General features: G+C 44.5%; 1 protein-coding gene across 1 annotated transcript in view; it reads left to right on the top strand.

The window, feature by feature from the left end:
* Window positions 1–1,657, top strand: part of SOD3 (superoxide dismutase 3) — a 130,701-nt gene extending 129,044 nt beyond the window's left edge. Inside the window, exon 3 of the mRNA XM_069631875.1 lies at window positions 760–1,657. Within this exon, the coding sequence (XP_069487976.1) occupies window positions 775–1,512 (738 nt within the window). The 5' untranslated portion in view covers window positions 760–774 and the 3' untranslated portion in view covers window positions 1,513–1,657. The remainder of the gene's footprint in view (window positions 1–759) is intronic.
* Window positions 1,658–24,492: the final 22,835 nt, after the last annotated feature.

Below are 24,492 nucleotides of genomic sequence, written 5' to 3'. Positions count from 1 at the left end.
TGAATTCTCCAACTACTTTAAAGCCACAGGCCACACTTGATCACTTATTCGCTGTCATGTGGCTTGTTTTCATGCATGATGTTATTAAATCTGCAGTTCAACATATAAAAACGTGTGTTCATGTGTCAAACAAGCAGTCATACATGCAAATGGAATAGACCACTTTGAACAGCATGTTCATTTTATTGTATTTTTGTTTGAGTGCAGGTAAGCCATGTTGTTGGTAGTGTGTGGTTTTGGCTTCTATGTGAAGATAGCAAGCTTCTCAAAGTAGAGACCAGATTATAGCAAATTAATGCAACCCATCATGAAACTCTTCTGGGGTGCTCAGCTTCACAGGCTCATATTTAAATGGGCCACATCCCCTCCTCGCGCCACTGGTTCAAGGGGGAATTGTGAAAAGAGCAGGGGACTCTGTCTGATCACCTGTACCTTCCGCCAGCCGGGTCGGGTTGATACATTTCGGTAAAGGGTATAAGAACAAATTGCATTTAGATCAGTCTGAGGCTGGCTTTGTGCTGGCGTTGGGGCAAGAGTTCTTGCACCAGTGTGAAACTCTTTGTTTTGGATTATGGCACTAGCCACCAAAGGCATGATGAATGACCAAGTCCCAGAAGTATGGTGTGTGGTCGAGCATGATTAAGTTCTTAAGTGGTTGTCAGAGGATTCCACGTAAAAGCAATCACTTTTTGCCCAATCAATTTCAGGAACTTTTAAATTCTCAATCATCATCTAAAATTGTACATTTCATTTTTTCAGGGAGCTGCCGTCGACATGTTCCACGTGGCCCTCCTTGTTACCGCCCTGCTGTTCTTTGCATCTCGAGTCATTGCCGCAGAAGGGAACTTGACAGAAGATGAATCACTGAAAGACATGCATGAAAAATTAAATGATCTGTGGTTGAATTTGATGCCCAAATTTACCCCCAACTCTGACAGCGATGGTATTTACTATGCCACATGTGTACTGAGACAGAGTGGAAAACTTGACTCCAGTGAGCTAAATGTATCCGGGTTAGTTTTATTCAAGCAGAACTATCCAAATGGAAGACTGGAGGCAATGTTTGATATCGTCGGGTTCCCCACAGAAGACAATCAAACCTCTCGGGCTATTCACGTTCATGATTTTGGGGATCTCAGTGATGGTTGTGATGCCACAGGTGGTCACTACAATCCATTTGGTGTTAACCACCCTAGGCATCCAGGTGATTTTGGTAATTTTAAACCCAAAGATGGCAAAATTAGGAATCGTAAAGGAAATCTGCAGGCAACTCTCCTTGGCCCATATTCCATTTTAGGAAGATCAGTCGTAGTACATAAACTGGAAGACGACCTTGGAAAAGGTGGCAACCAAGCCAGTTTGGAGAATGGAAACGCAGGCAAACGCCTTGCTTGCTGTGTGATTGGGATCAGTAGAAAAAATATGTGGGAGAAGGTCAGTCAAACTTTCTCAGAAGTAAAGAGTGAGAGGAAAATTAAAACAAAAAAGCGAGGGGTTCCAAGTCGCCATTAACATAGTGCGAGTATATATGGCACCCACATTTTCGAAACTCATTTAACTTCATGCAATTTGATCGATTCTGTATCAGTGGTTCCTATGAATGTATGGTGTGAATTGTTCTTTATCAATTTATTATATACACATTCAATCCATACAAGTTTTAGAATTGTTTGTATTTTTAATGTTTATTCATAGCTCATAGCTACTCTACTAATAGAGATAATTACATCTGCAAGGAACAGTAAATCAAATACTTTTCTGCGTTGGGTTAAACGCTTAATACAACTGCAAAAATGGGAAGCGTCAGAAAGATAAATCATTATAAAAGAAATGAGGTTACGAAAGAATGGTAGAGTTCCATAGGTTGGTACAAGGATGAGTGCTGCCTAAGGTGAACTGGCAAATTGCCACTCCTAACTCCTCCCGCCAACCAACAATCACTGCTCCACACAGGTGTGAGTGTGACTTTTGCTGCTTGCTGGAGCTAGCAGGTTCCCCAAGCTTGTGCCACCTTTGCAGCTACCAACCTGGGCAGCTACTGTAGTCATTCCTTAGAAACGAACCTCAGAGTTTCTCAATCTTACATATATCCAGCTATTAGCCTACTTTATTGTCAACCAACAGATGCATTATGACAAACTGATATGCATGTTAGAAACAGCTGTTTTGCAGTAAAATAAAGGTTCTCATAGGAAGCCAAGGTCTGGTTAGATTTGATAGCTTCAGAAATTATTGAAATCATTGAATTGGTAGTTGTGAAGTTGTGTTAAGTTTGCAGCTACTAAATGATACCTGATTGATTGCTCATAGCAAGCTATAGCAAAGGTCCTGTTTCAATCAGTTCTATCCCTGTCATATATTTGAAGAATAATTTTATTTCTACGACCCACCCTGGATTAAGTAATGACATTTATGCTAGTGTCCTCAAGAAGTGAAATCAGTTATATGATCATCGGGACATTCATCTGTACGTTGATCACACATTTTTCATACAAATGTTGATAACTCAGTTCTTTTCAATGTGTAATATTGCGCAACCTTTTAAAAACAACGTTTTGAAATTTTATTTCTGTTTTGTACAGTGCAAGTTAACAGATTATAAGTGTGTGATTGATTTTGAGTACAAAACAACGCTATAGAGGGAGAGGTGCAACTCACTAGCTTGGAAGGCGTTCTAAACACATTGACTTAGACATTGAGACAATTATTTCCATTGAATCATGCAAAATGTTTTAAAAATATTTAGTGAATTTAAAATAAATAATTACACATTCATTATTGAGTAACAGCAACATCTAAAAAGCCCTTAAATAACAATTCAAATCTCCATTTGACATTAATGCAAACGAAATGTGCACTAGGGAAACTAATCATGCAATATGTTCCAGAAAATGGTGCTTAGCCCGCTGTGTCTGTTTGTTTTCTCCTCTGGGTACCATTGCTTTTTCACCACACTCGCTTATGGCTGTCATAAGCCTTTGTTAACTGTGTAAAACAGTATGTAAATGTTTATTTTGTGCCCGACATGTTGTCTAGACCTAAAAATATAATGAATATAATTGTAAAGTATCTGGAAACAAAATCAGAAGGTATGTTCTAGTGTGTTTATTACAGTATGTTACAAAAGAGACTAAAAAACTATTCTAATAAAACGTTTCTCGACAGCCGGTTAACCCATGGCAAGGGACTTCATCATATAGATCAACACCCTTTTTATTTAGGGAGCAATGTGAGGTGCTTATCCCCTATTTAAATGAAGATGTTGACATTCCTACTTCCGGGTCAATGTTAGCAACTGAACAATTTTCTATGGAAGTGGAGGCAGTCTCCAACAACAGGTACCAAAGACAGTGTTCTGGTACCCCAATTCATCACATCATCAATTATCAGTGACATAGTGAGAATTGGCAGAGTAAAAAAACAGAAGCTAGGTAACCTGGTAGTTGTGTATAGTGAGTCTGGGAAACCGTTGATGTCATTAATTTTTTGTTGGTCTTTGTTCATGTACCAAACCCTTTGTCAGGCTTCAATAACAACACAGAAAATCATAAATCACCAATGGAGGACAATACAATCTGCATGAGATCATCGCATATTCTGATCTCTTTTGTTTCTAATGGCCAAACCTGCCTCACTAATTCTAATCTTCTCATATTGTTTGAACCTCATTAACCTCATAAACACTGTTGGAAAGCAGAGGTTTGCACGGGTGTATTTGTGTAAAGCATTGCCTTGTGATTTTATTTAAATGTTTTCAGCTTAGGCAGGGATACAGAAATTACTGTACCCTGGAAGCTCTGCCATTTCAGAAAACAATCCAAACACTGTGAATGCTGGCCTGCACCACACTTTGAGAAAATGTTCAGACTGACTTCTATCAAACCCTCTTTCGCTGCGTTGATTCACACCTAGAGGTACCTACTGTGATCGTACTGTAACTAATTACCTAACTTACTTGCCCAGATCCGCTTGTAGAAAACACCCTGAGAGACATTACTGTGTTCTATCTTTCCTGTGATAATAATGTGCCTCATTCTACCTGTCACCTGTCCCACACACCTAGAAACTGCTCCTGTGGGCCAGATTCACATCAGAAGGCACCCCCTGAGATATTACTGTGTTTCATTCTCCCTGAGACATTACTGTGTTTTAATCTGCCTGTGATATTACTATGTCCTATACTGTGTCGCATCTAGAAGGTACCCCCTGAGATATTACTGTGTTTCTCTCTGCCATAGATATTACTGTGTCTTATTCTGACTGAGACATTACTGTGTCTATCCTGCCTAACCCACTCACCTAGAAATGGCTCTGTGTGGCCAGATTCACATCTAGAAGGCGCTCCCTGAGACATGCCTGTGTTTCTCTCCGCCTGAGATATTACTGTGTTTTATTCTGACTGACATTACTCTGTTTAACTCCGCCTGCCCCACACACACATATAAATTGCTCTGTGTGGCCAGATTCACATCTAGAAAGCACCCCCTGAGACATTACTGTGTTTCGTTCTCCCTGAGATATTACTGTGCTTCTCTCTCCCCAACATATTACTGTATCTTATACTGTGTCACATCTAGAAGATAACACCTGAGATATTACTGTGTTTCATTCTCCCTGAGATATTGTGGTGCTTCTCTCCACATGAGATATTACCTTGTCTTATTGTGACAGAGACATTACTGTGTTTTATTCTGCCTGCCCCACACACCTAGAAATTGCCTGACATATTACTGTGTATTATACTGTGTCACATCTAGACGGTACCCCCTGAGATATTACTGTTTCATTCTCCCTGAGATACTGTGTTTCTCTCTGCCTTAGACATTACTGTGTTTTATTTTTCCCCCCCTCATCGCTCACCCCTCGAGGCACATGGCACGTTCTCTAGCACCCACATTTGCGGCCCTCCTTTATCCCCCTCCTGACCACAACCCACCCCAGCCTCCCCCAATCCCACCCCGCCCACTTCGCCCACCCCTCGCGGCCCATGGCTCACGCTCTAGCACCTACCTTTGTGACCCCCCCTTTCCCCCTCCTGATCACAACCCAAGACACCTCCCCTCGTACTTCAATACAACCTGATGCCATCTGCCCTCCCTCCTACCACCGCACTGCATCCAACCCTAAAATCAGAGGCGCACTCTGGTGTGCCAAACACCACCCTCCTCAAACGCCTAATCACCATCCCTCTTCCCACCCTAACTCTTCAACTATAACCCTCATTCTGACACCTGTTGAGAACACCCTGGTACCCCTCGCCCAGACACCACGCCCCCCTATCAAACTCCCAAGCCAGGGGAGCCCTCTGGTGCTCCAAACAGTGTGAATCCCCCCTATCCCACTTTCCCCCTGCACCCTCCAAGAAACACCACTCCATCTGCTCTGATCCCCACTACCGCTCTGTCTCGCCCCCTTAGCCCACCAGAGAACTCACCACCCTCTCGCCCCCCTTCCCCTGCCATCCTCCCCCTCCCCCATACCCCCTTCTCGACCCCCGCCAACAAACCTCCCCCTTCATATCCCTTCCCCTCTGTGAAAACAGCATGTCTCACCACCGCTAGAAGGGTAGCCTCATCTCCCTCCCCCTCCGACCCCCCCACACCCTTTCTCACAGCCCTATAGCACCAAAACCCACAAAATGCAGAAACCATGACTGGTCCGCTTCCTCGACTCTCTACTCGTCACCACTTCTGCCTCAACCCAGCATCTCCCTCCCCTACCCACTCACACTCCCCCCTTTCCACCCGTCTCCCTTGACTTCTCTCCCTGTACCCCAGAACCCCACCACCTTCTGGACTTGCTCCAAAATCTAGCTGCCCAAACCCCCTCAGTCCTACTGATCCTCTCTCCACTCTCCCATCCCCCTCAACCCTCCCCATACCTCTCACATATCCACCTCCACCACCTACTCTTCCCAGCCCCCATCGACATATCCCATTCTCCTGTCTCTCAAAATACACAGGCACCCTGCCCCCTCAACCCACCTCAACCTATCTCAGTGACCCTGAATATTCCACCACCACCCACCTCCCCTCCAAGCTCCCACGCTCCTCAGGCTTCGACTGCGTTGTCCTCCACTAAGACCTCACCTCCTCACAAAGCTTCATCCTTTTTAATGCCCGCTCTGTAGCAAGAAACAGACACAGCAGCTTTGACCCCCTGTCCTCTGACAAGCCCGACCTCGTCTTCATCACCGAAACCTGGTTCTCTGACGACTTTGCCCCTATTACCCAAATCATCCTAGGAATGCATGCACTATGGACTCAGGCCTAACCATCTCCCGTCAGATCAACAACGTGTCAAAATGCTGTCACTACCACCTCAAACTTCCCAGACGCGTCCTTCCTTACCTCTCCTTCCCAAACAGACTTGCCGCAGTTATGTCTATTGTGATATCAAGACTGGACTATGTCAACTCCCTATACCTAGGAGCTCAGACATACCAACTGAACAAACTCCAAAGAGTCCAAAACACTGCTGCAAAACTGCTCCTTGCCCTAGGTGCTAGAGACCACATCTCACCAACTCTCCGAACCGTCCACTGGCTGCCGGTGGGACGAAGGACCACTTTCAAGACCCTATGCATCACTCACTGAGCTGTGCACAGGTCTGGCCCATTATACCTACAAGAGAAGTTAAAACCTTACCTCCCATCGTGTACCCTATGATCAAGCACCTCCCTCCTTCTTGTAATTCCAGCCGCTAACTCTGCCAGGATTGGAGGGTCCGCCTTCTCAACTTTGGCCCCAACTCCGTGGAACTCGCTCCCCCCCCCCGTATTAGTCACACCCAAGAGTATATGACGTTCCGCAAAGCACTAACGACGTGGCTATTTGCATAATACCAACCACAATCATTCCCTAGCAAATAACCTAGCATCCAACAACTAATTTCCTCGACGTGATTTCAAGTAATGTCGCTAATGAATATGCCTAGTGACTCGCTACAAACCACCCACGCCGGGAATCCAGAATATCGATCTCCTTAGATTCTAACTCCACCAAACACTCCCCCCGCATACCACTATGCTTACTCTCTGCTCTACACAATCACACAATTAGAGTGTAGCTAAACCCCTCGATCAATTCGGCCTAGCTGCTCACATACGAATACTACCCCATCAACAACTCATCACTTTAATGAAACGCAGCTATACCTCATGACAAACCGGCCTAGCGGCACACTTAAGCATCCTTCTGGCCTAACACAGCCAGAACAGTCTGGATGTCCAACCGTCAGACTGCACACTTTCAACTGATGTCAAAAGCACCACACCTAATGCTAGGATGCAGTTACCATCAGGCAATTACATCTGCTGCACACATATCTGGTGCACCCATGCACCCTACTACACCTTCCTCTCTCAACTGACCTGGACTACGGTCTCCGAGGGCGTTCAACCTACCAGCGCTTTGAGGTCATACGAATGATATTTAGAGCGCTATATAAATGCCAAATAACATAACATAACATTAATAGCTTCACATTGTCATGCTGGCTTTGTGTAGCTAGATAGATTGTATTTTTAGCAAACATCCGGCATTGTAGTTTGGGTGCAAAGATGACACCATGATTTGTAAGATGTCCTTAATAAAAGCGTAGAATAAATAGGATTTAGTTCTTGTTTTCTTTTGCACCGATTTCATATTAGATGTCCCGAACGCTGCAGTTAGACATACGTTCTAACTCGTGGAAATATGTACGGTACATAAGTAATGGTTTACGGTTTAGGTATTACTGGAAGAATGGATAGACTGTGTATAGTCTGAGCTTGTCTAGCAACCATTTCTTGTTTGCAATCAAACAGAGCTATTCTCCAGGTTACATACAGCTGCACCATGATGAAGAAAGGTGTTCTGATTATTGAAGGCTCTCCTTCCCATTTCTTTGTACCCACACTTCCTTAATTCATTCAAGATCTAGTTACCTGTTTATTGATTGTGCTGTGTCCTGGCACCTATCGAGTTCTTAACAAACATGGGGGGGTTGCCAGGACATGGCATAGTTCATTATCTGGTCAGCAGAAAACATACACACAACGGATACCTGCTAATCATAATAAAGACCCAGTTCAATTCAACTTTGTCTCACACCTTCCTTGATGAGGAGCACCACTCCTCCAACAGGCCCCAAATGTCTTTTTTTAAGGAAAAAACACCTCTTGCCACCACAAGGGGAAAAGAAACTCCCCCACTCGTCGTGCTGAAATGATGGCCATCAAAAGGATGTTTTGTTGTAGAACACCTCTTTAATTAGAACAGGTCTGCTTTAAGAGATTCCAACAACAGTGAGAGATTCCATAAAGTAGCACATCGTTGTTCCTAGCTGTCTTGTGCTCAAAGGTATGATAGTTGCTTAGCCAACTTACCACAGACTAAATAAGGCTATGAAACACCCTTCATGGTGTCAAGAAGGGGATACAGATGGCACGCGATCAGGCAGCAAAGGACTGAAAGGCAACCAGGAGGAAGAATAGGGAGGGACAGATCACCCAGTCTCGGGTTAGAAACGGAGTGGAGGGTGTGGGCCTAGGTGTCCTGTGAAGAACACTCTGCTAATCAAGAATGATTACCATACTAAAGGAACTCTAGAATAAGGATTGTGTCTCATGATAAAGGGATCAATTAATTCATGTAGCACCACTTTTGAAAGACAATTCAATATCTATTATATGAGACCAAGATAGGCCCTTTGCAAAAAGCCTGAAACTCTAGCAACACCCTAATGGGGGTCCCTCAAGATGTTCCTTTCTATTCCTGAGGGAACATAAGCAGCGAGATACCTGAAGCTTGGCCTTATGATGGGAATGATGACCTTGAATTGTTGTCTAGTGGATGAAATAAATTTGTTAACGCATTTATTTGAATTTGTAAAGTTAACATATTGGATGAAAACAAACTCATCTCTTGAAAAACAAATACTTCACAATGTTTTGAAATTATGAGAGGGAGAGAGAGAGAGAGAGACAGAGAGAGACAGAGAAAGAGAAGAATCATCAGGGCGGGGAGAATGGAGACTAATCTATTTCTGACGATTCTTTGGTTTCATTCAATATTATTATTATTGTTAGGATATTGTTTGAGCACAGACCTAGCTTTGGGAAGCAACGGAGTGAGGCATGCATTTGGTAGCAAGGGATCTACTAGTAATCGGGGGAGGAAACAAAGGGGAGCAGACACCCAGTCTCAAGTAGTGTGGGGGAGTGACTGGTATGTGGACCTAGGTGTTAAGGAGCAGGTACCATTACTTGAAGAGGAGGGTCTTACAGTCTTTAAAGAACCGTAGAAGCGAGGCGGTGAGTCTGATGTGGATAGGAAGGAGGTTCCAGAGGGTTGGGGAATAGGCAGCGAGGGCCTTTCTTCTGGTGCTTTCCTTTCTGCACCTGTAGAGTTCAAGTCTGCACATTTCCTTACCTCTGCTGGATCGTGGGCCATCGGAAATGCTGAGTTTCCCCCTTAGGTAGCTTGGGGACTTCAGGGAGACAGGTTGTAGATGATGCAGCAGGATTTGAATATGATACAGGCCTGCAGCCGGAGCTAGTGCAGTCTGATGAGGGTGGGGTTCATGTGGTTGAATTTGCAGAGTCCTTTGATGAATCGTGCGTCAGCATGCAGGACACACCGCAGGGTTGCACGTGTAGTCATCGGAAGGCCTTCCAAAAAGGACTAATTTATTTATTTAGTATCTTAGCATAAAATGGAAAAAAAGGCTTTATGTGAAGATGAGCCCAAAGATTCATCATTGTGCGGGCTGCCATCTCGCTCTGCATCACTGCTGCCTCATCAGAATTTCTGAATGTTGTCTGTGTTTGGATGCTCTCTCAAGCGGAAGACAGATTATTGCTAAGTCTGTGTGACATTCTGCTCCAATCAAAGGGCAATGCTGGGATAAAATCAGATTACTATTGTAAAAGTTGTTCAGATAAAAAAACAAACGCCTGCAACATGGACGAAAACTGTAGTTGTGTCTACTTCCACCTGCCGATAGCTGGATTCCCAAATGAGCCAGTCATCTATACATGGTCACACTTGGATTTTTGTCAAATGAAAAAGAGCCCCCAATGGAGCCACTGCCTTGTTAAGCATCCCACAAGCTGCCATAAGCAGGAAGGGGAGTCTCTTAAAGTGGTGATGACAGCTCCCCACAATACAGCTGTGGAATCCCTGGTGCTCTGAATGGATCAGAATGGGCAGATGTGCATTCTGAAGCATGACAAAACATCAGAATGTCATCCTGGATCACCACTGATCAATTGCTGTAGAATCACCATTGTGAAGCAAAGACTCCACATGCACTTGTTTACACTCTTACAATCAAGGACAGGCCTGAAAACCCCAGAGGAACATCTGTGATTGCATTCATTTCTAGCAATGGCTCTACGCCTCTCTTCAAAGCTGGATGCTCAACATATTTTCTGCACACAGTTCTTAGAAGGCTAAAACATGGAGGAAGCTGACAAGACTATCTGTATTCCAAATCAGGCTACATCCAATGGCCAACAATCTGAAACTGTATTTTTCAATTTTCCAAAAATCAGAGAGGTCGTACACCCTACCAGTGCCTCACAGAGGATAACACCCTTTGACCGTCATTGTTTCTGCTTGGTGGATGCACTATCTGAAAACATCTGGCAGTTCATGCTCCTCAACCTATAGCATGGTCACAAAAGGAATGCCCCATAGATAAAACCCAGAGACCTTCTCTGAAAGGCAACAGTATTGAATTTACCTTGGCCTGAAGTAATCATTTTTGTTCATAAGATTTCTTAACTAAAGACTGTAAGTAACTCCAATAAAGCAATCCCACTAAGTCAGTGCCTTGTCTGGGATGCCCAAGGGAAGCCCTTATTTATATATTTTTATGGCAAGTTATAATCTGGATGATGAACCCTTGTATAACACCCCTCGCTTAGAATCCCCCTGACCCCACTGAGCCAAGAAGTAGATTTGTTTTGCAAATTTAAAAGGGTTAAAAGGATATAATGTTGATCAACAATGGGTAATCTGGCACTAGCACACTTCTTTACAATCAATGAGGAGTTAGTATAGGATGGATAAGGTAGCAAAAATACTTTTATGGTTTCAAGGGAAAAGCAATGAGGAATAAAATGCAGTACAGAAATAACTTGATATGATTTTAGCAAAATATAAGATAATCACTTTTTCTCTGGCAATTCACCCCCCCCCCTTTTTGCAATATAAGCAGATGGAAAGAGGAGCACACAGTTCTCAGGAATGCAATCAAATGCAATACGAAATTCAGTTCCCCACCAGCATGCTTAGAGGAAAACCAGTAGAAGTTTGAAACACAGGCCCAAAATGCTTTGAATGTGATGACCATGAAGTGAGAAATGTGCTAAAATGCTTTTAATTCCCTCTAGAGATTCAGGGTGGGTGATATCTAGTTTATATTAGTTCAGGCTCACTTTAGCAATGCTCTATGTGTAACCAGCAGGTTAAAGCTAATTTTAGCAAAGGAAAGCAAGAAGCTGCTGATTTTTACACGTGGCTGAAATTGTGCAAAATGTCAAATCGCGGCAAATTTACTCGCGCGCGTCGAGCGTAATTACGGAGGCACTATAAGGAGTAGGAAGTCGGTTCTAGGTTGGAAAGCCTAGAATCTTAGCTTTAAGATGAAAGTTAAATCTCGTTCCTAGCACAAACGGTTCCGGAGATACGGACGATTGTGGGAAAGTAGTTTTTCGGATTTGAAATTTTAAAACTCAGAATGACAGATGACAGTTTTCAGTTTTAAAGATGACAGAATGACACAATTCTAGGAGGCAGTTCTAATAGGCTAAAATAGTTTGGCTTAGATTATTTTAAACTAAGAAATTGGTTTTGCACAGTGAGTACTCACACTATAATTTTGAAATAAGCCGTCAAGGTCTGGCCAGGTTGGACGGGACTTCCGGCGGGTGGTTCTGAACAGCGGTCTGGTCTCTGGTCTCTGGTTCTGCTCTCAGCACTGCACAGTTCTGGTCTCTCTGGATCTCTGGTCTCTCTGGATCTCTGGTCTCTGGAGGTTGATGGATTTGAAGTCTGGAGTCTCCCGGCAAAGCGTCCCGCAAGAAAGTGGAAAGTGAATGTCTCTACCTGTCCCAGCAGTCTCTTTTTATGTGTTTTGGAAGTGGGTGTGTGCGTGGCATAACTGAGCCTGACCCTCTCTACTTGTCATTGGCCCAGTTCTCCCCTCTCCCTTGATTGGGGGGGAAGAAATGGAGTGTCAGAGTGATGCTATCGGTTTTATGGTCAGAGGAACCTCCCCTTGTCAAATTGCACACAATCTATTTCTGATCCAAATACATATTTATCTATGTACCATTTTTCTCATATTATAGGTCCAGTTAACATATTTTCTGTAGCACCAAACCATCCGATCCCTGTCTTTGTACGATGTTGTGTCCACTGATGACAGAATTCTCCCCTTTTCATCCAGATAACGACCTCTAAACCTTTCCAGATTTTACACAAATGTGCACCAGGGATATGGGTTACAGATGATAAAGTGTCAGATTTTTAACATGCATACATTTGGAGTAAGACCCTATTTTCCGCTATCAAGCCCCCAGAATACACCACAAGGTCCTAACACCTCTTAAAATGTGCACGGAAAAATCCCAAGAATAATGATATTATTTATATAATTTTGACCAGTCCGCACTATGAGTTATCTATCTTTTTAAAATTATGCTCTGGTCAAAAAGGGGTGTGTCTTCCCACCTCACATGGTGGAATAACTGGTTTATCCACTTCCCCCAAGCTCAGCTGGCTCTCACAGGCACTGCCCCTCCCAGTTTCTCCCAAGAGGAAGCCATTTTACGACCCCCCCCAATATAACATTTGCCTGAGCCAAAGAAGGCCCATTGTTCAGTTCCCTGCAGTCCCCAGCTGCCACTCCCCTTTCAATCAACAGGGCCATGTGATCTCCTTTTGGTGGGGCCAGCAGGATGCAGCCAGGCCTGGGAAGAGTTGTTGAGCCAGTTCAACTCCTGTCGTGGGTAGTTGTCAGGCAGAATTCAGCTAAATGTCACTTTAGCTCCCAGTTTTCTACATTCAAATCCAACTTACATGCAGCAATTTTTTATATATACATTAAATAATTACTTCCTTCAAGTCATTTCAGAATATAGTTTTACATTGTATCCACCTCTTAGCAAGTCTTTCCTTGGCCTGGTTTCGTTTCATTTGTTCAGTTTTACACAAAAGTCTGGTGGTTTTAAAACGCCGGCTTTCTGATAGTGGTGAGCACCGGTACTGCATCCATTTTTGACATTAAGAAAATGAATTCCCCACAGTTCTGGGTTGCTTTTGGCAATCAGCATTGCCATTCCCAATGGTTTCAGGCTACTGTGTGTGTAGCCCAATGGTGGTTTTAGGCGATGCCCTCCTGTGCTCACAACATAGGCAAAAATGGGTGGCAGCATATTCTTCATGTTTTCCCTTTGCACTCTCTGGGGAGTTCTGGCCATCATGATGTTTTCCATGCCAGTACTGCACAGTTTTATGGTAGGGCTTGGATGCATGGGTAAAAACATCCCACAAGACCAATTAATGATGGACCAGAAAACTGTACAGGAATTAACTCTCTCTTTTGAGCCAGCTTCCAATTACGAGAGTAAATGTGCTGATAACAAGATATTGCAATGTTCGACAAGAAATGGGCTGGTTGTCCCATGATACCCAGGAGGCAGCCACAATTGACTCTTTCTTCAATTGTGCACTCAATGATTGAACATCCAATAAAAAACTATTTGCAGCATACTGTGAGGAGGTGCCGGCTCTCACAGCCAGATTAGAGGCATCGTAGTTTCTTGTAAATGCTTGATTCACCAGCCGATCACTTTGTTCTGTTGGAACCAGATCCTTAGGAGCGTTGGTCATCCATTCCGTTATGGCGCCCATCTGGGAATTTTCCTCATGTTGGGAATTTCACATCACAATTCACCACGAATACATTTTAGCCAGGTAATGTGAAAATCAGAACCTATCCACTGTTGCTCATTATTGTAAAATGGCCTCTTTAATTGCCACGTTTGTAGTGCTGAAGAGGGAGCATGATGAAACTGCAGAAATGGGCCAGATTGCTGTTAGTTAGACAGCACTTCAGGGTATTCCAGTACTTTTGTAATTCATCTTTCCTCTCCCCTTTGCAGGCACTGCACTGCCAATCAGTTTCCTCTTCATCGCGTCTGGCCCCTGTTAAAGCACAATAAACGGAGAATTTTAGATAGAGTACTCTTAATCTGGAAGATCAGCCTGCCTTCATTCTGATGAGAAGGGTTGCTTTGTTGAGGACACCATCCTGACAGGAGGCCTCCCCTGAGGAATGATCAGGAACACCAGAGGAAGCATGTTTTCTCTTCTAGATATATTTCCTGCCAACCTTTGTTGCCATTTAATGTTGTATTCTGGGATCAGACATGCTTGTTTTGTTTGTTTGTTTTATTCATTTATAATGTGCACCAGACCCAAAGGTAATGGGGCGCAGCAGTACAGGTTATGCGAGGCAAAGGTTACATAGTTACATAATTACACATATAATTAACAATATATACAGGTTGTATCAATAGTACAGTAAATTATATACAGGATGACAAACAGTTTGCAGGATGTATATCAGCAGGATGGTGGGGGGTAGCTGGTTTAGCTGACCAGTTGTTTCAGATGGTTGATGTAATTGGATCTGAATTTCGGGTACGATTTCTCCTGACGTATAGTGTGGGGCCGTGAATTCCATACTTGGGGCGCCCGGACGGGGAAGCAGGCACCTCCAGCCTTGGTGAGTTTAAATCTGGGAATGATCAGTGTGTTGGCATTGGAGATTCTTGTGGATCTGGAGGATCTTCTTTCTACAAATCTATCAGTTAGATAGGGAGGAGCCATGTTATTGAGGGCTTTGTGAGTGATGAAGGCTACTTTCAGTAGTATTTTATCTTGGGTAGACAACCAGTTGTTATTGCGCCTTATTTTAGAGATGTGTGCTCGTCTAGGAATACCAAGGGCTGCTCTCAGGGCGTTATTTTGTAAAATTTGAATTCTGTGTATGATGTGTTTGTTGGCCCCGATATAAGAGGCGTTGCAGTAATCAAGTCTAGATAGAGCAAGAGCTCTAGCTAGAATCATGCAATTGTCATTAGAGATAAAGTGTTTACCTGCTCTGATAAGCTTGCATGTGTAAACTGTGGCCAAAGCCAATGAGTTTACCTGTTTGTTGAAGGAGAGGGTAGCATCTAGATGGAAGCCAAGAGTCTTCACTTCCCTGGCTACCTTAATAGTATTCCCATCGATCTCAAATGCAGAATAGTTCTGGCCTAATTTTTTGAGATTGGAATGATTGCCCATAATGATTAAGTCTGTTTTGTCATCATTCAGGCATAGACCGTGAGTGGCCATCCATGCCTGGATGATGAGATACACCTTGTTTACCAAGGCCAAATCCTCTTTATAATCCCCAGAAAGAGGGAGGAGAATCTGAGTATCATCTGCATAATTAGTGTAGGTGATACCAAGAAAGTCCAGATCATCAAAGAGGGGCTTAGTAAATATGTTGTATAGTTTTGGGGATACACAGGATCCCTGGGGCACACCGCATGAGATGGGGATAGGGTCCGCCGCATCTGTGGGGGAGAACACCCTCATGGTCCTTTCGCTAAGGAAGGATTCAACCCAGGTTATGGCTTCCTTAGAGAAGCAAAAACAAAGAGGTGATGGCTGGAAGGTTTAGACTTAATCTTAACCACTGGCAATGCTCTGGGCAACCCTCCAGACCACCGTTCTTCGCCTGCCAAGCCATTACAGAAGGGAAAGACCATATGCAAATCAGGCTTGGCCCCACCCCAAAAGGGGCAGTCCAGCCCGAACTGCTAGGCCACAACCCCTCTGCACGAGACCACAAGCATCCCCAAACATGTTTCGCCCTTGTTGGGGCTCATCAGTGAGGAGTAGCAGGAGAAGTGTGCCAAGGAATTAAGGTGGCCGCAAACGACTTTGTGGTCAACAAGGTCAAATGCGGCCGAGAGATCCAAGAGTAGGAGAAGGGCTAATTGACCTTTGTCCCTTAGCTCATCAATTTGAGCTTTCAGATCAATGAGAGCAGTCACGGTTCCATGTTGTGGACGGAATCCAGACTGTCTTACACCTAAGAGCTTGTGACATTCTAGGAATTGTTGGATTTGTGTGTAAGTGATCTTGTCTAAGATTTTTAATAGAAAGGGGACTGTTGTGATGGGGCGGTAGTTTGTAGGAATGAGGGGGTCTGAGGATTGTTTTTTTAGCAGTGGCAGTACCCAAGATTGTTTCAAGTTGGACGGTACAGTGCCTGAGGTAAAGGAGGAGTTTACAAGTTTAGTTATGAAGGGAGAGAGTTCTCTTGCGGCATCTTTTATGAGTTTGCAGGGCACAGGTCTCCTTGGCAGTTGGAAGGCTTGAGAGAGAGAATGACTTTCTCCACTTCTCGGACGGATGTTTTTGCAAATCTAAATTGGGTGGTAATGTTTTGGTCGATAGGGGGAGGGTTAGTGTTGGTTATAGGTGGTTTATTAAGGGCTGCTTTCTTAACCAATTTTATTTTTTGGGAGCATGGTAACTTTGTTGGCTAGAGCTTGTTATATCTCTATGCACCAGGCTTTGTCTTTTATACATATATCTATATTGAGAATAGGCAACTCCAGTTCCTTTAAGATAGCAAACAGCTCCCTCATGCTTGAGTTAGCTGAGGAGATGCGTTTGTTATATGAGTTGCATTTGGCCAAGATAATTTCCTTCTTGTATTGTGAGGAGATTTCTATGAGTTTGTTTTTATGGTCATCTGATGGGGTAAGTCTCCAAGTGGATTCACAACTTCTTTTGAGTTGACGGAGGTCTTTCAGTTCGGGGGTGAACCATTTGTTAAGGTGGGCTTTAGGTTTACTTGGTCTACATTTTAGAGGGGCGATGTTGTCAAGGGTGATTTGTATAATTTTGTTATATTCTTCTACGAGCATCTTTGGGTCAAGGTGTTCATTGAGTTGGTTTGGGTGGGTAGAATGGCAGGAATTACTTTATCCTTAGTGATATTTTGTTTGTTCTTGGTATGGCATGAAGGTGCCATGTTGGCTGCATGAATTGGCCTAGTGGTGTATAAATCATAGGTTATCAAGTAATGGTCTGTCCATAGTTGTGGGGGAGATGGAGGTAATGGAAGCGGAACAGTTATGTTCTTCTAGCCAGTCAAGGGTTCTCCCTTTATTATTGGTGGGTTCCATCATTTTTTGAGTAAGCCCTAGTTCAGTGAGGATATTAGCCACATTGAAGGCCTGTTTGTCTGAAGGGTCATTGTAGCCTAGATTAAAGTCTCCAAGAATCAGAAGTTGAGTGGAGGTTTTGAGATTGGTAGACAGTAGACAGTTAATGTCTTCTTCAAAAGTGCCCACAGTGCGGGGAGGCCTATAAATAAGGTGGATAGTCAGGGTCTGGGAGTTGCAAAGTGGGAGTTTGATAGAGCATACTTCGCAGGAGTTTAGTTCTGGAGTAGTGGTAGTTCACATGCTAAGGCTGATTTTGGCAATGCCACCACCTCGCATGTTGTTTCTATCTTGTCTCAAGATGGTGTAGCCCAAGATAAGGTCTCTGTAATGGCAAGGAAGTCCATCTCATTAGCCAGTATGAGTTCATAGATGTCGGTTGCATGTGCTGTTAGGGATCTGGTATTTATTAATCCGCCTTTGAGTGGAAGGGCTCGGGTGGTGGTTTTAGTTTGATTAGTTTTGATAGAGGAGGTTGGGGATGACCTAGTTGTGTGATTAGTATTGGTTTGTTGTGTGATGGTTCTTTTGTTGGTGGCAGGGAGGCATCTAGTCAGCGGCTCATGTAGTCTCGTGAGTCTGGCTCTCAGTCTGGAGTTTCTGGTGGGCGGACGACAAGGTAAGCTTAGTGGTTCGCTGGTAGATCCGGTCCTGGATCCATTGGCGAGATCGACTTGCTCCATGGTGGTGCAGTGGAGGGTGGCTGTGTGGGTGGGGTTGTGGAAAGTCTTGGTAGTGGGGTGGAGGGTAGTACATGAGGTAGGGCAGGATAGGAGCAGTAGATGGGTGATGGCCCAGAGGCAAAGTGTGAAGATGCTCATGATGTATCAGAATGGGTTGTAGGGCGTGTAGGCTTTTATTTAAAGAGCTCTTAGTCTGAAAAACGAGCTGGACACCACATATATGGCTTCAACGAGACAGTGGAGCTGTTGCTAAGAAATCCCCACGGCGTGTCACTTCTAGTATGTGAACAGCATAGAATTTAAAATAAAAAAGAGAGCGTTATAATTATATGTATCTTTTTTGGGGATCAAATAAATCAGTCAATTAGCAGAGACAAGGAGAACAGGATAGTCCAACTCTTTATGTGATGGGTGTTTTTTCTTAAAGGGTACATGCAGGGCATGCCATAGGAACGATGCTCCACACCAAGCAAGGACTGAGACATGGATGAATGTAAGGGGTGTTAATGTTGGTATACCAACCACCGAATTATGAGCATGGGCGATAATGCCATAATTACAAATGTTCATTCCTATCGCCTCAGCTACCACACCTCGTCACCCTACTCATGTGTGAGGTTTATCCTCATCAGAATGTTTTTCCAATAATTTCTTTGGGCCGGTGGACACCTAAGGCTCTTCCCTTCTGGATCCTGTAAGGGTTTTTCCACCTTACCTCACTTCCTGTAACATTCCAGATTCAAGGCCCTGTCGAACAGTTAAGGATGGGTGCAGAATTATGAGTTAGTTGACGAGTCATAGTAGCTGGGGTAATGGGAATTACCATGCATAATTATGACGTTAACCCCAGCTCCCTTGTCTAAGAACAATGTGATCTGACTTTGACAGGGCCAAAAACAACCACATTACCACAGTGTGCTGTAAGCAAACATTTTATAATGCAAGGTCAGGATTTCAAGAATGTAAAGTCTCCAAAATTGACCCTCCCACAAAAGCCATCCCAGCCACTGCAAGAGGGGCTTTGTAGTGATTTAGAAAGGTAGAATGAGAGGACCAGGGAGCTGCCCTGAAACTGTCCGCCATCATAACGCCCGTAGCTTCTGCCCAAGAAGCTGCCAACGCCCTAGTGGACCTACCCTGAACCATAGGGGCAGAGGTGAAAGCTTTAGCTATTGCCATCCAAATCCATCTACTCAATGTAGACAGAGTTGATTTCTGCCTTTCCTGGAACCCCCAAGGTTTACAAAGAGATTGTCCAATTGATGAAACTCTGCCGTGAGAGCCAAACAGCCCAGGACTGCCCCTTATACATTTAACATAGCTGTTTCCTTCTCCTGGAATGACCCCTCTGGGGCCCAAAAACTGGAAGGGTAACCTTCTGATCCAAATGGAAAGATGCTCATATTTCGGCATGATTTGGGACCAGGTTTTAAAATTAGTGTTATGCTCCACAAAGCCCCAAAGTCCCCATACCTATGTTTGAACACAATAGCAACCAAGAACACCGTCTAGCAGGACAATGTGACAAAATGACTAGTGCTTTTCAGGAGGGCTGAGAAGTGATTAAAACACGGACTCGGCCCCACACTACTGCTAAACCAGCAGTGATCCGAATAATAAAGATGAAACAGTCAGAGCCCAACAGGTATAACTTTGTTACCTCTTTGGTGACTTGGACAGAGGGCAGTCTATACTCTTGATATGATATGATATTTTATTTATATCTCGCTCATACACAGGTGTTCCAGAGCACGACCAGGCAAAGGGAGGGGGAGCAGGGGAGAAAACAAAAACAAACTATCTTACTAGGCCCAGAGACATTGAGAACGTGCAAGTGCATGGGGAAGGGAAGGGGGGAAAGTGCAAGGGAAGGAGGGGGAATTGGAAAGTGCAGAGCATAGGAAAAACAAGATAAATAATTAGTGGATAAATAAATAAATAAAATAAATAAAGGTGATCAAGAGCAGTGGCAGTGCAGCCAGTGAAAAGTAAAGTGCAGGGCAAGTCAGATAGGGTAAATCTGATAAGTGCAGAAGAGGAGTGGGGGGAACTGTATGGGCACAGATACAGAGCCCAGTGCAGGGATGGCCAGGAGGCAGTGCAAGAGGGTGCTCAGGTGGGCAGGTAACTGGGCCCAAAGGGCCCCGTTGGCAGGTGAGGCAGTGCCGAGAGAGAAAGCAGATCAACAGGGGAGGAGGGTGGCAAAGGCAGAGGCAAAGAGGAAGGTCGTGAGGAACCGTAGATGGTTCTCCTCAAGTTTCAGGGAGGCAGTTCCAAAGGGAGGCCCTGGCCGAAGACAGAGATCTGCCCCCAGCTCGTTTCTTTGAAAAATGGCTGACGCTGAGGGAGTTAGAGGTAGAGGAGCGAAGGGCTCAAGAGGGGAGGTATTCACAGAGGGATAGCTGAAGGTATTTTGGACCCAGGCCCCAGAAAGCCTTGTGGACAATGCAAAGGGTTTTAAATTTAATCCTTGCATACACTGGGAGCCAATGGAGGGATTTCAGAGCTGGAGAGATACGATCCCAGGGCTTGAGGCCAAGGACAAGTCTCGCAGTCCTGTTCTGGATTAGTTGTAAAGGGTGGAGAGTGGAGGCAGGTAGATTTAGAAAGAGGCTGTTAAAGTAGTCCAACCTAGAGAGAATCAGAGCTTGGGAGACTGTGAGCTTCTGAGTGAAGGAGAGGAAGGCAAAGGTACCTCTGAGGAGGTGCAGTAAGAAGTTAGACTTTTTAGAGACTTCAGAGATGTGTGTAGAGAAGGAAAGTGTGGAGTCAAAGATGACCCCAAGGTTCTTAGCTTCGCAGGTAGGGGCAGGAAGAGGGCCAAGGGAGTCAAGCCAGAGAGTGAGGGGAAAGGATGGAGGGGGTGTGCCCATGAATAGTATCTCAGTTTTATTGGCATTTAAACAGAGATCATTGGTGGCACACCAATTTTGAATGGCGATTAGACAGTCAGAGATGAGGGAGGGAGAGGAAGTGGCAGAGGGAAGCCTGAAAATGAGTTGGGTGTCGTCAGCATAGCACTGGAAGTTAGAGCAAAAAATTGAAATGCAGTAGGCAATTGAACAGCTAGGGCAAGAGGTTAGACCCCTGGGGAACACCAAAGGTAGAGAGGGAGATAGAGGAAAGGAAGGACCCAAGTTGTGCCTGGGAGGGTCGATCAGAGCGAAAGGAGGTCAGCCAAGCCAGAGCCTGATCAGTGATACCCAAGTTGTCACAGAGACAATTGAGCAGGATGGTGAGGTTGACCGTATCGAAGGCGGAGGAGAGATCAAGTAGGATAAGGACAGAGGGAATGTTAGAGTCAAGGTTGGAGAGCAGGTCTTCACGGATGTTCAGGAGAGCAGTTTCCATACTTCTGGCAGCTCTGAAGCCAGATTGGTGGTCATGGAGAGAGCTGACAGAGTCAGAATGAAGGTTAAGATGAGAAATGGCAAGCTTTTCCAAGAGCTTACCCAAAAAGGGGGTAATGGAAATAGGGCGATGGTTAGCCGGACAGGAGGGATCCGCTGTGGGTTTCTTGAGGAGAGGATGCACAAGGGAGTTTTTCAGAGGGAAGGGGAAAGATCCAGAGGCAAAGGAGAGGTTGCAAAAATCTGCAAGGGCAGGTGTGAGGGTATCAATGTGGTCCTTAATGATTTTAGAGGAACAGGGATGGACCTGTTTTGATGAGGCTTTCATAGATCGGACTTGTCTAGCAACCTCATCAGGGGAGAAAAGAGGAAAGGCAGATAAAGAGGGAGGAGGGGAAGCTGAGAGAGGATCAACAAGCAGAGGAGGGGAGGGGAGAGGAGAAGGAGGGAGGATAGTGTGGACAAGTTGTCTTTGGTTTTAGAGATGAAGTGTGAGCAAGGTCATTGCAAAGGGCCTGAGAGGAAGTTAGAGTTCACAAACTTCTTCTGGAAGTTTGTGAGCTGGTACAGAATCAATCCAAGCAACAATAATATGGTGACACCAAAATAAAAGAATTTCCAACCAAGGTTCTAAAAACAATGTGATCAAAAACACAACTAATAAAAACACTAATGCCCCCGCTCCCTGTAAGTGATAACACAGAGAAAGCAGACTTTAGTCAGGGTGTGTAGAAAGAGAGTCTAGGCAAACATTTCAGCAGCAAAATGTCAAGTTTATGATGATGTCTTTGAAACAGAAGAGAAGGAGGCTTAAAATGATTTGACTTCAATTTTTTTTGATTTTGTGAACTTATATCGAGCATATCCCACAAGGGGATGCCAGCAGAGAACTGCATATGGGTGGAGTTGAAAAATTAATAAAAATAAAAAACTGCACAGAATTTGAATACTTATTCTAGTGACAATAGTATTATTTAAATAGATACTTCTTCAGTTGCTACCTGAATATTTTCAGTGATTCAGTTTTCCACAAATTTTTCGGAAGAGAATTCCAGGAGCGGGGGCCAGTAAGGGAGAAGCACCTGTCACGCCAGGTAGAGGATTTAGAGAATGGAACCACCAAGAGACCTTGTCCCGTAGATCGTAATGTACAATTAGGATGGTGAGTAACAATCTTGGAAGATAAACCGGGGCCAGGCCCTGGACACACTTAAATACCATGCACACGAATGCTTAAACATCACAAGGGTCCTTTAAGCCGATTCAGGGGAACACTGAGCCTTTTCAAATACCTTATGTTCCTGTTTTTGAGGCTCATCAGCATCAAGCCCAGCTTTTTGGTGCCAAACCAGCATTTGGGTTGCTTTTGGCACCGAGCTGGAGTCAATTCGAGAAACAGCAGTGATGAATTCCAATGATGCTCTGCCGTTTGTCAGCAGCATTGGTTTGTGGGTCGAGGATGTTGGGGACAGCAGGGGATATATGGTCCGTGGTGCTGGAAGATTCAGTGGTCTTGGATGTGGATAAGCAGAGATTTGCCTTCAGCTGCAAGCAGGCTCGGCTGGCTCAACATAGCACTGGGGTATTTCGGGGGCACTGGCGTAAAGCTCAAAGAAGCTGGTGTCCAGGCAGCTCGATCGAGTTGGGCATGCTAGAAGTCTTGGTGAGTCTCAGATACAGAGATGGCAGAGCTTTTTGCGTCCAGCCAAACTCTGATATGTGGAGGCTGTTGAACGTCAAGGTCAGAGGTGACTCTGGCAATTCCCATGCAGCAGGTTGTTTGGTGCCAAAGTTCCTCAAATCGACGATGAGGCGGTTCAGCGATCCACTGATCACTTCCATGGTTCTGTAATTTCTGGAGGACACAGTTCAGGATTGCAGGGGCCTTTCTTTTGCCCTTCCCAACCAGGAGCTTTTTTTGAGAGCACTTGCTGGGGTGTGTCGCCTCCAGTGAGCAGGTTCATGGGTATCAGTGTCTCAGGTGCAAGGGGCCTTCTCCAGTCAGCTGGTCATCCCAAATAGGCATTGAGGAGGGTTAGGGACAAAATCTTGCCTATTGCTAGGAAGTCTCCGTATTGACCTTTATGGCAGAGGACTTTGGAATATTCTGTATTCCCAACAAACTTCCAGGTGAATCCTTGTCTTGAAGTTCGAAAGGTGAATCAACTAAGGGGTGGGTCTCACCTCTTATGAAGGCAAATGCTGTAGCAGATTGGTCCAGAGCATACCTGATTTCAAGGGTCCAATTTAGGCTGCTGTAACAAGTGTCCTTTGCTTCTTGATGTCATACCCAGAGTGCCTATGTCTGCAGGAAGTGGGGTGGGACAGTAAGTTTTGGGATCCCTTGCATCCCTTGGGAACCCCATCCTTGACCTGAATCTCTCCTTTAGACTTCTCTAACTCCACCCTCTTCCTCTATCTGCATACCTCAAAAGGACTCCAGTAATCAGCACCATTGAGGGCCATTGTCATGATAAGACTGTCTTTGAAGCACTGATTTCCAGGGGACCTTGCAGAGAGGGTTTCCGTCCCTTTGAGGAAGGTATTGACTTCCCTCCGGGAGATCAAGAAATGTCCGACATGCTGTGGGTACACTCAGGTCAGACAGATAATACACATGTAGCCCTGGCATGCATGAGTGACTGCTGGCCACACTGACAATATGAAATCCAAGAGTTTGTGGCTGTATAATTGTGTAATCTCAATAGCGACCATGTCAAAACCAGACATGGCTTATGTTAATATTATAATAGATGTATATGATAGTGTTGCGGTCGCCGCTCGATAGTTGAGTGTCAAGTTCCATAGGAAACTCGAAAATTGAATTGCTAATAACTTTCGACTTGCATGATGGATTTGGCTGATATTTTGGAATCCAAAAGTTTGTCACAGCCCCTCCCCCCCTTTAGGGAAGGATTTGTTACCAAATGAAAAAGTTATTAAGAAAGCAAAAAAACTCTGTTTTTGCCCTTCTCCCATTCATTTACCCAAAGAGAAAAAGTCCACATTTCTGCACAGCGCACAGCAAAGACCACTGGACGGAATTGGACTAGGTAAAAAACAACTTGGGCATGAATTGTTTATGCGATTACTGGGAGGGGTCTGTGGTTATTCCATCCAGTAGTTGTTAAAATATTTGACTGGGAAGGGGGTGCCCCTTCTCTCAAAATTATAG

Source organism: Ambystoma mexicanum, chromosome 6q (genome assembly GCF_040938575.1).
Source record: "Ambystoma mexicanum isolate Mex_15411 chromosome 6q, UKY_AmexF1_1, whole genome shotgun sequence".
Classification (NCBI taxonomy): Eukaryota; Metazoa; Chordata; class Amphibia; order Caudata; family Ambystomatidae; genus Ambystoma; species Ambystoma mexicanum.
The sequence above is the reverse complement of the archived record's forward strand: the minus strand, read 5'-3'. Positions and strand labels throughout refer to the sequence as shown.